The sequence below is a fragment of the Prorops nasuta genome, unplaced genomic scaffold (assembly GCF_024137725.1).
Source record: "Prorops nasuta isolate Cenicafe-Biocafe unplaced genomic scaffold, Cenicafe_Pnas_1.2 PNAS00009, whole genome shotgun sequence".
NCBI lineage: Eukaryota > Metazoa > Arthropoda > Insecta > Hymenoptera > Bethylidae > Prorops > Prorops nasuta.
This window is the reverse complement of record NW_027116806.1, coordinates 2507699-2522894: the sequence shown is the minus strand read 5'-3', so window position 1 is coordinate 2522894 and position 15196 is coordinate 2507699. Positions and strand designations below refer to the sequence as shown.

Below are 15196 nucleotides of genomic sequence, written 5' to 3'. Positions count from 1 at the left end.
ATTTAGAAATGAAATGTACAATTAAAGTTCGTTATAAAACGTTTATTTTAAGCAAAATTTCTTTAAAAATAACAAATATACCCTCTTGCGGGCTGAGGGGGTTGAGGCTCCGCGCGACGGTTGTCCGGCCGGCTATAATAATTGCGGCGCGATTGACCTCCAAACGATCTTCGATCTGCAAAAAAAGTATATGTCAATGTGAAAATATTTATCGACAAATAAATGAAACTGTAATCTAAGTTTTTACGATTTGAACATGGAAGTTATGTAATGTTACTATAGTTGTACCAAACACCCATAAATAATACAATTTCTATATTTTTAATCCCGTGCCAAATCAATGATAATCTATATAATTGGAATATGGTTACATGCTACGTTTGAAGCTGTAAAGGGGCTAGCTTAGAAAATTTTTATTTACCTGGATAATCGCGCCGACGTCTTTGAGGCTGGTAGGCCTGTTGCTGCTGCTGCTGAGGCTGCTGCTGCTGCTGAGGCTGCTGATGCTGCTGAAGCTGCTGCTGCTGCTCCTCCTCCTGTTGCTGCTGAGGCTGTGGTTGCTGTTGCTGCTTCAGCTGCATCTGCTGCAGCTGAGCAGTTAAATTTTGCAGCTGCTGCTGCTGCTCCAGCAGCTGCTTCTCTTGCAGCTTCCGCTGCTTCTGCTCCTCAACGAGCAGGCCCTCTATCCTGCTCGTTCCCTCCAAAAGAATGAGCAGCATGTCTCTCTCGGTATCTATAAGTTTGAAGGAGTAATTAATAAATGTTTAAATAACATTTCAGCAATAATAAATTCATACTTACAAAGCAGCCTATCCTCCTCAGTCATGGTTCTGGAAATGAAAATAAAAGAATTAATTAATTTCATAAATATTTTTTGCATTTGTAAAAGTTTAAAAAATGCTATTTATTAGAAATTATTTTCAGTTGTCTATAATATTGTAAAATATAAAATAAAGCTGTTTTAACATGTTAAGTAACAGTAATAAGAATTATGTCTGGAAAGAACCAAATCATTAATACTGATATTTAACGGGTTAAAAGACGAAAAATTACTTTGTCAAAAATTATTATCACTCCTGCTCCATATATATTTACTACTAAAATTGTTTACTTATGTCAATTTTGAATAATAATCTTAATTAACAACGAAAATTTAATTATTACATTACACAAATATTTTTAATAACTTTGAAAGTACTTACATAACAGTATTTTCCACTGCTTCAAAACAAAATACGGCACTAGGAGCTTACACCACACACTTTTAAATACGACTAACTAACGCTTATAATATCCCGAATACATGGCCTAAGAAGTATACAGTGTATATGGTGATATTAACCCGTGGGAAATTTTACTTCCCACTTTATTTCCGTAGATCATATAATAAAAGGGGCAGGCTGACTTAGTGGGGACTTGAAAATACCTCAAAATATCATCATCGAATGTTTCCTATTTGGCTGTTCGCTGATGGGCCCATAAATCAATCATATCATACAGCATAATTGGTGTGATTTATACCACAGTTCCTAAGACTTTTATGAAATTGATTTTTAGTCCACACCGCACCACTTACATTAAATGCATAAATGAAATATCATTATGTAACAATTGTATAAGATTATAATAAATGTATTTAGGTAATAAATAAATTAAACTTGTTATAATTCAGCTTCAATAATGGTATTTTATTAGGCATTTTTAAAACTAACCGTACAAATACTATTAGTTTTAAATATGAGCTCATGCTTGATTAATCAAATGTTAACATGATGACTGAAGGAAAAACTGTAATTGAAGGTGTACTGTAAATATTTGCTCATATATGCATAGTTTATTGGTAAATACGTTTATGAAATGAATTTAGTTATTTCTAAGGTAATTTTATATTCTGAGATTACAGTGCTTCCTCCTTTTCTATAAAATCGTCGTCAATATTTCTTAATATCTTTTCACTCCTTATATATGTACTTGAAAACTAATGCTTATGCAAATCGGCATACGGCTGAATAGCTAGAGCACGAGACTACTGATTCTGTGGTCGCGTGTTCAAATCCAGATAATGTAACTCATTTTTTCTTGAGAAATACTAATTTAACTGTAACATGAAAATGCAAAACAACAAATTTTTAAAATTTTGTCATTGCTAGCTGTGTTTGTATACAATAATAAATATATAAAAGGAAACGAAACCTTTGTATCCACGGCAGTTGCCTAAAACCTGTTACAGTCAAAACTGTTGCAAAATTTATATTTTTGTGTTTGAGATTGTGAAAAGTGATAGAAAGTGTTGTGGAAATGTCTTCCGATTCATCCAGTCCAACAGAAAAAAGAACAAGGAAGTCCCCTCTACTGCAGGAAATAAGAAGCCTACGAATAAGAAAATATTTCAACATCACTGGTACGACAAACATCCATCTTGGAGGAAGTGGTTGAAAGAAATTACGGAAGACAAGTATAAATGTTATTGCTTATTTTGCGAAAAATCTTTGTGCAGCGGGTATTCGGAAATACAAAAGCACGAGTCGTCGGTTTTACACCAAAGAAATACGGATAAATTCGTAACAGTTGGCGATCGTGGTCTTCCGCAAGCTTCTACTAGTAGCTATTCTGAAGCTAGAAAGAAACCTGATTTCGAGTTTCGTGATCGCGTGAAAATCGCGGAAATTAGAATAGCTACATTCTTTGTCGAACACAATATTCCATATTCTGCCAGTGCCGCAATGATAGATCTTTTTCAAAGTATAGGCGAGGAGCCGCTAGTCCTACAAGCTGTAAAATTAGGACGCGCTAAATTATCGAAAATAGTCAATAATGTCGTTTGTCGTGAAGAGACTAATAGACTGAAGGGAACGCTGCAAAACACGAAATTTTCGGTATTCGTTGATGAAACGTCGGATATCACCAACGATAAATGGTTCTCTATAATGGTTCGTTATATAGAACCATCGACGTTAGAAACACAAGCGCGGCTCTTGCAATTAATAAACCTTGATGCAAGAGATTGCTCTGCCGACAAGATATTTTCCGCGTTCAATAATGAATTAATGAAAAAACAAATTCCCTTAGCGCAAGTACTAGCTATAGGCTGTGATAATGCGTCCGTTATGGTAGGAAGAAATTCGTCTTTTCGGACAAAAATTTTAGAAAAAAATTCAAAAGTAATTACAGTCCCGTGCATATGCCATTTATCGGCACTTGCGGCTTCTGCCGCGTGTAGAGCGATTCCTTCGGTACACGAAGAGTTTATAAAAAATATCGCGACTTTCATACATGGAAGCCCTAAAAGAACTGCTATATTTCGTGAGTTTCAAAATTGTTTCGCTCCGAAAATATCAAGTATTTTGAGATACGCAGAAAGTAGATGGCTTTCTCGCCATAAATGTATAGACCGAGTATTAGAAAATTGGGATATTCTACGTGCATTTTTATTAGAGCAGTCCTCTGAAAATAATAGACAGGCTACTCAATTGTATGAATATATGCAAAACGTTGAAACTAAAGCGTATTTGCATTTTTTGCATTTTGTATTAGAAAAATTCAATACTTTTAATGCGGAATTTCAGTCTCGGGAAACAAAAATTCATTTATTGCAGCCAAAATCTATAGAAATTTTATTTTCCATATTAAGCACATTTATTAAGCCTGCGTTATTAAAATATGTAATGATGGAAGAAGGCTGCATTAATATCAATTTCTCCAATCAAAACAATATTATGGATATAGATGATATAAATGTTGGTACTGATTGCGAAGAATATCTCCAAGATAAATTACTCGAAGAGTCATTAACCAAAATACAAGTTGATGACATAAAGAAAAACTGCTTGCAATTTTTAATAAAATCTGCTGAGGAAATCCGTAACCGCTTTCCATTCAATAATGAATTTTTCAAAAATTTAACAATTTTCGATTATAAAACTGCTCGTTTCGATTCCGACCGAGATTCATCGGCTGCAGTATTAATAAAAATCGGTAATATTTTTGATATTTCAAATGAAACGGATTTAAAAAATGAATGGTTTTCTCTTTTTTATAAAGAATCGCTGGATGAAAGAATTGCATGGTCTAAACTTTCTTTTGATAAAATGTGGATAGCAATATGTTCTCAATTAACGTCTGAAGGAATTAAAAAGTATCCTCAACTGCGATTGCTTCTTAACAATATCCGATCATTACCGCATTCCAATGCAGAAGCCGAGCGCTGTTTTTCACTAATACCTGATGTGAAAACGAAAAAAAGAAATAGTATTAGCTCTGCAACGTTAAATTCTATATGCGTGATTAAAAGCTACTTGAAGTGTACAAACTTTAATAGCGTTACTATGCCAATAACCAAAAGACATTTATTGCTAACTGCAACAAATTATTTGTATGCTAAAACTTGTGTAGCAAATGAAAGGACTCTTACTCTTCATGGGTATAAAAGCGATGATGAAGATGATAATGATGATCAGGGTTTAATATGAACGACTGAGCTATTGTCTGCCTACTGCGACACCTTAATAAAAATTAAATCAATGTCTGCCTACTGCGACACCTTATCAAAAAGTATACCAATGTCTGCCTACTGCGACACCTTAACAAAAATTAAATCAATGTCTGCCTACTGCGACACATTATCAAAAAGTATACCAATGTCTGCCTACTGCGACACCTTAACAAAAATTAAACCAATGTCTGCCTACTGCGACACCTTAACAGAAATTATACCAATGTCAGCCTCTTGCGACACATTTAAAAATAATTACAAACAATGTCTGCCTCTTGCGACACTTTGTAATTGAGGGTTTTTTAGTGGGTAGGCGCTATCTGATAATTCCATGTTCAGCTCCATTCCTTAATGGCAATATTATGAAACAGAAACTAGCAATAGTTATCTGTATACAAATTGCTGTCAATGTATTGAGTCGAACAAAGAGATAGTGAGTCCCACACTACTTAGAAAGAAGGGGAAGAATATATATATATATATATATATATAAGAAGGAGTGAAGAAAGAAGACGATTTGCAGAAGGAAACCAGAACCAACATATATTTTTACATTCCTGAATCCTTATATCCTAATTATACATCTATTCTTTGCTCCAAATCTTATCCGTGCCATCCAGGCACTTCCTATAGCCAATACAGGACGAGAGGTTCTAGGTCCGCCCGGAAAGGCCCTTCTCTTGCCTTACCCGACAAATTCCTCCAAAATCCCGGACCTCAAGAACCCAGACGCAGGACACTGTTTCTCACCGAACCGCTGCAATCCCTCTCTTTCTTAAACCCAGTCCCTCCCCTTTCTCGACATCTGGGAATCCCATAGGATAGGACGCAAGGGAAATACACCATAAAAAACACTAAAGAATTCCTTTCAGTTATTATATATTGTTAAAATCGTTTTCTTTAATACTAATATTACTTAAGCCTAACTAAATCTAGGCCAGGCCGTGCCACTCCAGCACCTCCTGCTCCGTCAAATCTGGTTCCCAGCCACTCCACGGGTCCTCCACCTGACGGTTTATCCGCTCCCAACGGCTGTCTTGGAGCCAGCGCAGGCCCCACCAGTCGAAGTCCTCCCGGAAGGACCACGTTTCCAGTTCCCTCTCGCCGATCCACGTATTGACCCTCCGGTCGGACTCCCTTTCCCGCCTGATCTCTCGCATCCCCGCCAGGTCCAAAACTACCACTAAAATTATAAACGTATTATTATCAATCGCTATAATCTACCACTGGTGCTCGGAAGATAATATCTTTCAACCCACTTACCAAATCGGGTACATATTGATACCCCGCCGGCGAGCCTAACTCCTTTGGACCCAAGGTGGGCGTTATTGTTTCTCCTCACCATCTCGTGCTTCACTTCCTCTTCCCTTGAAACTTTCTTTTCCTCCTTTCCTTCTTCCTTGTTATAATCCTGCCACGCTGTACGGCCACAAAAATTTAAACAGAACACTATCGCTCCTCCTCAATACCTCACTTTTATACCAAATTTCCCACTCCACTCGCTATTGCAACACCAACTTTGTGACGCACGAGATTCACTGCACCACACGACCAAAATCACCATGACTACCATTATAAATATATTATTTATAACGACATTAAGCATCACGCAGATCTCCTGGACCCACGCGTATAACATCACTCACCTGAAACATAATCCTGGCATCTTCTTCGAGAAAATCGCAACTCTACAGTACACTCCGGGAAATATATTCTGTCCAACATGTCAATAAGGGTTTTAAAAGACCTTACTTCTCAAGCGGAGAAGGCTTCCCCCACCAAGCGGCCTACCTGTACTAGCATCAAGCTTAGGGTAATAAACCGCAGGGCATAAATAAAGGCAAATCAATTATACCTGTTACTCCAAATGCTAATACAAATCTTAAACTTTTATATTGTTAATTAAATATTTTTTAAATTATTATTATGGTGTTGCTTACATTTTTATGATGAAAATGAGCCTAAACACGGCATAAATCGGATAATTATTTCCATATTAATTATGTTTAACTGTTTTCATTCCATTAAGTTCTAATGATAAATCAGATTTATGTTACTGTAATGCTACACAAATAATATTTATTTTGAACCATTCTGAAGTCTTTCTTGCACAGTTAGGATAGGGTTTGGAAATATATACATAAATTTTATAAATACACTTGTAAATAAAACTTTTATTTATCACGCATTAATTTGTGTATCACAATACATATTTTCGATTTGCACTCTACATAAAAGATTTGTCATTTTATAAATTACTTACTCACAATATATAAATAAATAAATAAATAGAAAGACAATGTTAAGTAGAACAAATACACATGCAGTACAATGACAAAAAATAAATAGTTATACAATGATAAATAAATAAGAATAAATATACGTAGATAAAAAAATAATTTCAAAATAATAAATATGTTCACCATCGTCAAATTAATAAAAAATAAATAGTTCATAAAAAGCGGCTGTAAAGGGGCCTTGTCAATAATGAAATTAGTGAACTTCTTTTTTCTAAAAGTTGTTACTGCAATGGATGAACTATCAGCTATAAATTTAAATACAGTGCATGATTTAAATGTTTATCCAAGAATTATACGAAATAAATTGCATGGTGTATATCTATCATCGTTCAGCGAAAAATATTAAACTAACTAATAAACATTGACAGAAGAATTTTGTTTGCAGACTAAGATATTTTAACGAGAAAGATTTTATATCAACTATGGATAACAGTGATATGCTGCAGGCACAGTAAACGGCTTAATGACAAATATGTAATCGATCGACAGAAGCAGTAGATTCGAACGAAAAAATGAGTTGGAAATTTCCATAAAATTAAAACAAAAATGAATGCAGAAGTATATGTTTTGCTACCAATCATGATTCCAGTGATCGCAGAATTCCCTGAAGATGATGTCCAAAATTTAAATTCGTACAAAATTCCAAAGCTCCGGAAATCAATTGAATTGACTGGTAGCATCATCCAATTTGAATGTTATGGTAACATATGGGCCATATGACAAATCGGCAAGGTCCAGACCAAGAAAAATCAACGATCTAAGGAAACAATTTCTTTTTAATTTACAAATTTTTATTGCACGATTAATTGTATTAAGAAATTAAACAATTTACCTTAATAACCAATGGAGTGTCCTTTATTGGCTATTACAGCATTTAAACGTCTTGGGAGCGATTCGACTAAATGTTTACAAATGGATGGATCGCTTCTTAAATCGTTCCATGTTTGTAAAACATGTCGTCGTAATGCTGCTGTTGATCTTTCTTGATCAGGCCTCCACCGCTTTGTCATTATACCCCAAATGTTTTCAATAACATTCGGATCGGGTGACTTTGCTGGCCAGTCAATTAATTCGATTTCCGGATGCTCGGCGAACCAATTCTTAGTCATGTGTGCAGTGTGCAAACTTGAGTTATCTTGTACAAATTTAATTTTTGGAACGTCTTCCTCAGGGTATAGTGCTCTCACTGTAGGAAGCATGACAGTTTCCAAAACATTGCAATAAATTTCTGCATTCATTTTTGTTTCAATTTCATGGATTTCTCCAACTCCATCTTTAGTCATCCATCCCCAGAATGCTAAAGAAATTCTGCCACTTCTGTCTTTCGGTAAAACATATTTGTCATCAAACCGTTTATCGTCTAGGCGCCATATGTGCATTCTGCCATCCATAGTTGATACGAAAACTTTCTCGTCTGTCCAAACCACATTGTCCCAAAATGTTGGCTGGGCTCTTAAATATGTGGTTGCAAACAAAATTCTTTTCCGTCGATGTTCATCGGTTAGTTTAATTTTCTTCGCTGGTCGATGACAGTGTATTCCCGCCTTGTGTAATTTATTTCGTACAGTTCTTGGACAAACATTTAAATCATTCACTGTATCTAAAATTTTAGCTGATGGCTCAAAAGGCTGAGCATCCATTGCAGCAACAATTGCTGCGTCTTGCTCCGCTGTAGTCTTGCTGGGTGCACTATTTGTATCACGTCGATCTTGAAGCCCTTCTATCCCGTGATCTTGGTATTGCTTCAACCAACGGCCCACTGTCTTTTCACATGTTTCCACTTTACGGGATATTTCACGATTATTAGCACCACATATAAACATTCCCACAGCAATACCTTTTTTTATTAATAATCTGTCTTTTGGGTTCATTTTATATAATTTCAAATTTTTCGTCGAGGTACTTTAAAATTGACGCACGTTTGACAGCTTCTCGTGAGAAGTAAACAGTCAAATTCAAATAGATGGGATTATAGCCCATATTATTTCAAATAGATAATATCTATTATGTTATGATTACACTAGACCTATTGTATTACATAAGAAGAGCTCATATGCCTGTTAACTTTTTTTCGAGGAAGATCAATAACAATAATAATATAGCAGCTGAGAAACATACATTAACTTTAATCCATAGAAAAGTAACCAAGAACAGTCGTTAATAAAAAAAAGAGTATTGTCTTTCGATTATTGCTTGATAGAGCTTTAAATTAAAAACCAAAACAATGCTCAATATCTGTTTAGACATAGTATCAGTCCTGATAACAATTAATAAGCCCTTTATACTCTTTAGGAATGTATTATTTAAATAAATAAAAAAATAAAGCTTATTTTGAATTACAATTTATTATAATTAAATATGTAAAACATTATTAATATGGAAATAATTATCCGATTTATGCCGTGTTTAGGCTCATTTTCATCATAAAAATGTAAGCAACACCATAATAATAATTTAAAAAATATTTAATTAACAATATAAAAGTTTAAGATTTGTATTAGCATTTGGAATAACAGGTATAATTGATTTGCCTTTATTTATGGCCTGCGGTTTATTACCCTAAGCTTGATGCTAGTACAGGTAGGCCGCTTGGTGGGGGAAGCCTTCTCCGCTTGAGAAGTAAGGTCTTTTAAAACCCTTATTGACATGTTGGACAGAATATATTTCCCGGAGTGTACTATCCAGTGCTATGGAAGGTCGCCACAATCATCGACATCGCCAATTTGACTAGCTAAGCTCCTAATCTCGGAAAATTCTATGACACACTCTTCTATGTGTGCAAAGGCAACATCTCTTGCATCAATGATAGTAAACTCGAAGAGATCGGACGCAAAATTGTTGACACTGAACTTTTTGCTTCAATACTTCGCCGAGGCTTACATCCTACGGACCTTAATCGAAACCGTAGAAGCGCTCCCCTAGGATTCGTAGGAGGACTCTCTAAAACCCTTTTTGGTACCTTGACCGAAGAAGATGGCGAATACTACACCAGCGAAATATTAAAGCTACAAGAGAAAGGAGCACACACCGCTCATTTGTTGGAAAAACAGACGCATGTGATACAGTCGAAATTCTCCGCCTTGCACCTTTCTATCACTACCCTAAATAATCATACCCAAGAGCTTCAAGAACAAACCAAGGCCTTGGCCGACGCTATCGCTCTCACCGATGACGCCCTTGATCAGGAAAAACACGCAAGGGTACATCGAGATTACATCCGACAAATGGAAATGTACGCCGATCAATACAGGACCAGCATTCTATTCCTTGTGGATGCTGTTCTTTTTGCTCGTCGGGGAATTTTGCACCCCATGATACTTACATCTACCCGGTTACAACAGGCTTTGCAGGAAGCCACCCTCAGGACCGGATTTTCCTTGCCTTTCGACGAAGAGGAACTACTGATGAAGGACATCCAAGAACTCTCTCACCTACACGTTAATCATTATAAAGGACAATTGGTGGTCGTGATCGAAATCCCTCTACTTAACAAGGAAGAATACCATCTGTACAAAACCTATCCTTACCCAACCCACCATAATCGTCCCGATAATCAAACTATCACCACCTTTATTCAACCAGCCCATCCCTATCTAGCAGTCTCTTCTTCCCAACGCTTCTACACCCCCATCCCTTCCGAGTCTCTATCCCATTGCCTCCATGACCTGAAAACATACTACTGTGCTTCTGGAGCACCTCTTCTTAAGGTCGCGTATAACCAGGAATGTGAGCTATCCATCCTCCAGCACCATGACACTACCCAATGGACTGGTTGCGACATCAGGGTCGCCTCGTTCACCGGTCCCTTCTGGACACCTCTGATCCAACCTCGAACCTGGTTATATTCTCTCCCAAAACCGGAACAAATCACCCTCATCTGCCAAGGAAACGTAAGGGGAACTGAAACCATCCTTGGAGATGGAATTATCCAATTAGAAGCAGGATGCTTCGCGGACACTACATCTACTCAGCTACGATCGCTGCAAACCCTGATGGTGTCCGATGTTACTCACTTCGAAGCCCTAGAGCCGATACCTCTCCCTGAACTTCTACCCGAAGGTCACATACCAGCTCTACAGAAATTAATAAAAATACAGCCTATTAAAAGCAAATCATTGGCGGACTGGAATCTGTCCAAAAACAGCGTAACCCTCAAGGACATAGCCCGAGAAGCAAAGGACCTGCAGAGACAAGATTCTACCACCCTTAGAGCATCCATCATCTCTTATGCCTCATCCGGATCTCTTTTTATACTCATTATATTAATTGCTGCGGCCCTGTGGTTCAAACGAAATCCGACACCTGCGCGTGCCAGCACGACGTCAACCACCTCTATCAGAGTTCAAAGCACTCTAACGATAGCAGCCGAGAGCATGCCAATGCTTCCTATACGCACCGTCAGCATGCCATTACAACAACCTATTCGCCACGCGCAGAGTATGCCCTACCTGGAACCAATATCTATGCCACTGGACTCGCTACCCTTTAGTTAATAGACACCAAACTCTTCTAAAAATTTTTTCGGCAGTTGGCCTACCCCATACTCCTTGTCCGGGAGACATTGACCTCCACAGGACAATGTTTCATCTAAGGGGGGAGGTGTAACGTAGGGGTCAGCCACCTCGCCGAACCAAAGTAGATCGTACGCGTCCGTGTGTAATACCGGTAGTATTGCACATTGTTGACACCCGGACCTCTTTCCCGGAAATGCGTCAAACCTTGGGCGTCGGCCGTGGATGTGGAGACTTTTTGGTTATCATTTGTCGAAAGATCATGGCGCTACTGACGACACATGACCTATTAAGCCTCCTACATATATGCGAGTTCCGCGACCCTTGAGTTGAGTTTTATTCTGTGCAAGCTTAGCCGCTGCCGCATCATCCGCGTTCCAAGGTCGTAACTCTAGTGTTCGTTCCACGGGAGCAGAGTACTCCACCGTATTCTAACAAATCTCTTGCCCAGTCGCCGTGTACTGGTAGTTAAGTCTAGTATAATTCAATCCGAACCAAGTCGTATAGAAATTGTCGCGAGTGTACACTAGGGATGGCGATACTGTATCGATATTTCTATATATCGATATTTTTAAGCCGATATCTCGATATTTTGTATCGATATGGTAAGCATTAATGTATTGGAGATCGATATTTAATGCTGCAATATCGTACTCCGATATTAGCAATGTTTGCGCGTTTTATGATTTTAGTGGACCAGTGGACTGGAACACTGACTATCTATTTCAAGATGGGAACCCAACCAGCTAATGTAAAATTACACTGTAATTGCCTTTAATTTAGTGAGAATCATACGCTTCTTGGCTAATTATAATACTATACAAGTTACATAATAAAGGATTCCAAGGAATCTTCGGTTTATTTGAAACAAGAATAATACAGCCAGCACCATAGTAATACATTACATACCTATGTATGTAGTACGTGGGTGTGAGCTTCGGTAATATATTTATACCTGTTTGTTTTAAAAAGTATTAATGAGTAAAATAAAATCTTGAAAGAAACTTGGTAAGATATACATTCCTTTATTTTATTACAAATGCTTCTTTAAATATACATGAAATCACAATATTTCAGCAATTAAACTCCTACACTTGATCCTTATAACAATTCCGATCCCAGTGGCTGCCGTGTTACTCTTCATTACTCAATAGTATGCAAAAATATTTTCCTTATCCAGGCCTAAATTGACTTTCCTGTTTATTTCTTTATATAGTATTTTTTAAAGAAAATTTAAAAATTATTATAGGTATATATTAATTAATAAACCTTCTTATTATTTAATTTTAGTGCCACCAAGGAGCATGGTCTGGAAGTATTTCATAAAAACTGCATTGGGAGGAAAATGTAAATTATGTCAGAAAGATGTAAAATCATGTGGTAATACAACCAATTTGAAATTACATTTAAACAAATATCATCCTACAGCTATTATTGATGATAGCCACAGAATAAATTCAGTTAATCCTCAAAGGAATGCATCAGTAATGTATAATTATATTATTGTTAAATTTAATAATGAACTGCACACATAATTATATTATAATAGCACATAGGTGAAAATATAGAAGAAGAATACACAGACAATCCAGATGATCCTGAATTAATACAAGCGAATATACAAACAGTTTCTATTTCATCAGGTGCAAATAGATCTAATAATAATTATCAACCCAGAATAGATTGCAGTTTATCTACACAAAGCTCATTTGAAGGTAAGGAATTTTGGTTTATTTATTTAAAATTTTAACATGCATTTATTAATTGCCTTTATAAGATGGTATATTTGTTAAAATCTCATTTCAGACGGAGGATCGAAATTAGAAGTCACAAATAAATTACTCTTCATGATTACAAAGGACAATTTACCTTACCGTACAGTGGAGAAAGAAGGATTCAAAGTATTTATAAAATCAATACTACCTCTTTACAAAATTCCATGTAGGAAAACTATAGCAAACTTAATACAAGAAAAATATGAAGTATTATGCAACATAATAAGAGACCAGCTTAGAAAAGTCGTTGACATATCCTTAACGACAGACATATGGACAGATCAGCTTAACACTAAGAGTTATCTGGGATTAACAGCTCATTATATATTTGACAATAAACATAAATCTGTTACAATTGGAGTTACTCAACTGTACGAAAGACATAGTGCAGAAAATATCAAAAAATGGCTAAGAATTATTATTAAGGAATGGGGAGTTAACACAGAAAGCATATTAGTTATTGTATCTGATAGTGGATCCAACATAAAAAAAGCTATCAAAGACGAATTTGGACCAGAAAAACATTTACCGTGCTTTGCGCACGCATTAAATTTAATTACATCAAAAGTGATTGAATCAAATAACATACATGTTATAGTAAAAAAAGTAAAAAGTATTGTTTGTCACTTTAAAAAGTCTATTATTGCAGCGGATGAGTTGCGAAAAGTTACTGAGTTAAAATTAATACAATCAGTTGAAACCAGGTGGAACTCAACGTATGAAATGTTGTCTCGATTCATTGAATTATCAGATAAAATTGGATGCATCTTATTACAATATCCAACAGCCCCTGCAATGATTAATGCAACTGAACTACACATTGTGAAAGAGTTTGTTGTTCTTTTAAAACCATTTCAGGAAGCTACGAGAATAATATCTGGAGAAAACTATCTCACTGCTAGTAAAGTTATACCAATTGTCAATACGCTAAAAGTGGCATTAATAGAAGCAGTACCTGAAACCGAAACTGGGAAGCAAATGAAGGAATTACTATTAGAAGAGTTTAATTCAAGATTTTATGACATCGAAGATACCATGATTCTAGCATTATCTACAATCCTAGATCCACGATTTAAAACTGTTCACTTTAATAGTAACTCAGCTTGCTCAAATAGTGTAAACAAAATTTCTAGTGCTTTAAGTAGAACACATCTAGATGCACCAGCTGAAAATAGTGTTACGAGAATAAATGCAACTGGTTTTTGGTCATATCATGAAACTTTAGTTAGCAGAATAAGATCTGAAGAACCATTGAATGTTCAAGAAAATGAAATTTCAGATATGTTAAGATATTATTTAATACAGCCACCTGTCAAAATGGACACTGATCCAATAAACTTCTGGCAAAAAAATGACACACCACTTGCTAAACTTGGCAAAAAGTACTTGGCAGCGATAGCTACATCTGTACCTTGTGAAAGACTGTTTTCCAAAGCTGGTCAAATAATGACAGAAGCAAGAAATCGTTTAAGTGGGGACCACCTTCAACAGCTACTATTCTTGGGATCATTAAGTAAGGAAGAGTGGAATTTTTAAATTTAAAATATAAATTTACAAGAGGTAATATATAGAAGTTAACTTGTGTGTGTATACATATAATATTAAAATTTAAATTAAGATTCTACCAAAATTATAGAAATAAAAAAGTGATAGGTATTTAATACGTTCTAGAAAATAAAAATTATACAAGGAAGTGAGTAAACGTCAATTAAGCAAGCTTTAATATTCATTGTGGTTTATCTTATACATTTTGGTTATAAATTGGAGTGAAACTGTCATGATAATGTAATTGAGTTTTTTTCTTAATAATAATTAAATATGTTAAGGTTCAAACTGTCAAGATTAAAATGAAATATTGTTTACTACAAAATAAATATTATTTTTATTAAAATATTACATTTTATTTTATGTTAACACAACCTACATATATACATATATAATATTGTTAATTTTGCTTACATGTTTAATTTTTTTCAGACCGGTTTTTCTTATTGATAAAATTTATCAGTTTACTAAAAATTAAAAGCTGTTAAGAATTTTAATTAATTTATATTCAAGCTTTACTAAACATAAAATTTACGATGATGCTTACATAACCTTCAATTATACAATATATAT

At 35.6% G+C, this 15196-nt stretch overlaps 2 protein-coding genes across 2 annotated transcripts; both read left to right on the top strand.

Moving 5' to 3' along the window:
* The first annotated feature begins 1772 nt into the window (after positions 1 to 1772).
* On the top strand, positions 1773 to 4469 carry LOC136776163 (protein FAM200A-like). Its single transcript, XM_066731538.1, has 3 exons — positions 1773 to 1807; positions 2279 to 2455; positions 2498 to 4469. Exons 1-3 carry the CDS (start codon positions 1773 to 1775, stop codon positions 4467 to 4469), a joined length of 2184 nt encoding a protein of 727 aa, XP_066587635.1.
* Positions 4470 to 12657: 8188 nt separating this feature from the next.
* LOC136776162 (E3 SUMO-protein ligase ZBED1-like) lies at positions 12658 to 14614 on the top strand. Its single transcript, XM_066731537.1, has 4 exons — positions 12658 to 12670; positions 12732 to 12787; positions 12853 to 13018; positions 13110 to 14614. The coding sequence occupies exons 1-4, from the start codon at positions 12658 to 12660 to the stop codon at positions 14612 to 14614; spliced, it is 1740 nt and encodes a 579-aa protein (XP_066587634.1).
* The last annotated feature ends 582 nt before the right edge of the window (positions 14615 to 15196 follow it).